Below are 2,171 nucleotides of genomic sequence, written 5' to 3'. Positions count from 1 at the left end.
ATCCACCAAGCTGGAGAGCTCTGGAGCAGTTTTGGCCCTGCTAGCCCTGACTAAGCAGGTTTGCTGGGGCTCAGAGGATGCACACGTGGCTGGCAGTGGCCCAGGGCTGTGGCTGGTGGCCCCAGGACCGGCTGCATCCTCCTCTGCATGGAAATGCTGTCTCTGGCCCCTTGGGCACAGGGAAGGGCCATCCTGGCTGCAGAGCTGGCTGGTGCTGATGATTTTGGAGAGTCAGGGAAAGGCTTGGCTGCCCTGGGGCTTCCCTGAGCCTCCTGTCCCTGCACACCTCAGTGCCCCAGTGGGATATGACAACTGTGGATGAAAAACCTTGTCATGGTCCTTAAACATGCCACGAGCTGGGATTCATGGGTGCTGCAGTGGCCTCTGCTAATGGGCTGACAAACCTGGCTGTCACCTTTGGGAAAAACTGCAGCCCCTCCCTTATAAAACATCTACGCTGGTCTCTGCTTCGTTGTGATGGAGCTGCTGGGTCAGGAGTGGAAGCTCATGGCTGCCCACCAAATAACCAAATGAAAACCTGGATTTGAACCCCAAATGGCAGAGGGGAGGGATTTGGGAGGCAGCAAAGCTCACCCGGGAAGCAGGAGCCACTCTCAGTTGGGTTTCCTGGGCTGCCCTGCACCTGGAGCTGCTGGTCCCACCCCCCAACTCCGTCTGTCTCTGGTCTGTAGGGATGGACCTTTCAGCCAACCAGGATGAGGAGGGTGACCAGGAGACCTACCAGCTGGAGATCAACAAGGACACCAAGAAATGCGCCTTCCGCACCTACACCGGGAAGTACTGGACCCTCACCTCCAACGGGGGCATCCAGTCCACAGCCTCCACAAAGTGAGTCCTCAGGGCCCTGCCTGGGCTTCAGAGCACCCTCTGCACCTCCCAGGGGAATTCAAGGGGTTTTCCAGCTTGGGTGCTCATCCCAAGCGCTTCCCAGCAGAGGCAGTGCATTTTGGGAGAGCCAGGGATGTGTCGGGACTTGCCGCCCACGATGCTCTGGAGGTCCCTGGGGCCACATAATCCTTCCTGGCCGGCTGGGGCTGTCGAAATGTTTGCCCTGCAGTTCAACCCTGAGAGCCAGGCGGAAAGCCCAGAAGTGCCTTTGGCTGCCTGCCTGCCTCCTGCCCCCGGGGCGAGGGCTCCCCAGCGGGATGGCCACCACAACACAGCTCATCCTGCACAAACAGATCGAAGCAGGCTCTCCTGATCCAGCCGTGGCCCTTTCCAAGCCAGCAGGGGGGCAGCGGCGGGGGCCCCCTCCATGCCACCCCCTGACTGTCCTCTGTGCCCCACAGGAACGCGAGCTGCTACTTCGACATCGAGTGGTGCGACAAACGCATCACCCTGAAAGCTGCCAACGGCAAGTACGTGACAGCAAAGAAGAACGGGCAGCTGGCAGCCTCCATGGAGACAGCAGGTAAGGGACCCCTGGGGACCCCACACTGGGGCAGCAGGGGATGAAAAAAGCCCCCCCAGTGCCAGGCTCTTCTTCCAAGTGATGCTCAGGCAATAAATTCTCTTAGCGGCTGTTTGACGTGCTGGGAGATGGGGTGGGTGAGGGCGCGGCCCTCGCTCCTCCCCGCTGCCTGCCAGCTCTGGGCTGTGGCTCTGTGCCCCCCCGGCTGCTCTCACAGCCCCTCGGTGTCCCCTCGGTGCAGGCGAGACGGAGCATTTCGTGATGAAGCTGATCAACAGGCCCATCATCGTGCTGCGCGGCGAGCACGGCTTCATCGGCTGCCGCAAGGTCACCGGCACGCTGGACTCCAACCGCTCCTCCTACGACGTCTTCCAGCTGGAGTTCAATGATGGTGCCTACAACATCAAGGGTGAGTGCCCAGGGTAGCCCAGGGCTGGGGGACAGTGGCCTTTGGGGTCCCCGTGGTGGCTCATGAGGCCACCGTGTCCCCTCTCCTGCAGATACCACTGGGAAGTACTGGATGGTGGGGAACGAGTCGTCCGTCACCAGCAGCAGCGACACCCCCGTGGACTTCTTTTTTGAGTTCTGCGACTATAACAAAGTGGCCATCAAAATCAATGGCAAATACCTGAAGGGCGACCACGCCGGGGTGCTCAAGGCATCGGCCGACACCATCGACACCTCCACCCTCTGGGAGTATTAATGCACTTTAGGGTACCTCCCGTTGCCAACTTCTCTT

The 2,171-nt window shown here is 60.4% G+C and overlaps 1 protein-coding gene across 1 annotated transcript; it reads left to right on the top strand.

Annotated features, from left to right (window-relative positions):
* The first annotated feature begins 673 nt into the window (after positions 1-673).
* On the top strand, positions 674-2,171 carry FSCN1 (fascin actin-bundling protein 1). The gene is made up of 4 exons (XM_005420340.2): positions 674-849; positions 1,311-1,432; positions 1,674-1,841; positions 1,933-2,171. Exons 1-4 carry the CDS (start codon positions 695-697, stop codon positions 2,133-2,135), a joined length of 648 nt encoding a protein of 215 aa, XP_005420397.1. The 5' UTR covers positions 674-694; the 3' UTR covers positions 2,136-2,171.

Source organism: Geospiza fortis, unplaced genomic scaffold (genome assembly GCF_000277835.1).
Source record: "Geospiza fortis unplaced genomic scaffold, GeoFor_1.0 scaffold237, whole genome shotgun sequence".
Classification (NCBI taxonomy): domain Eukaryota; kingdom Metazoa; phylum Chordata; class Aves; order Passeriformes; family Thraupidae; genus Geospiza; species Geospiza fortis.
The sequence above is the reverse complement of the archived record's forward strand: the minus strand, read 5'-3'. Positions and strand labels throughout refer to the sequence as shown.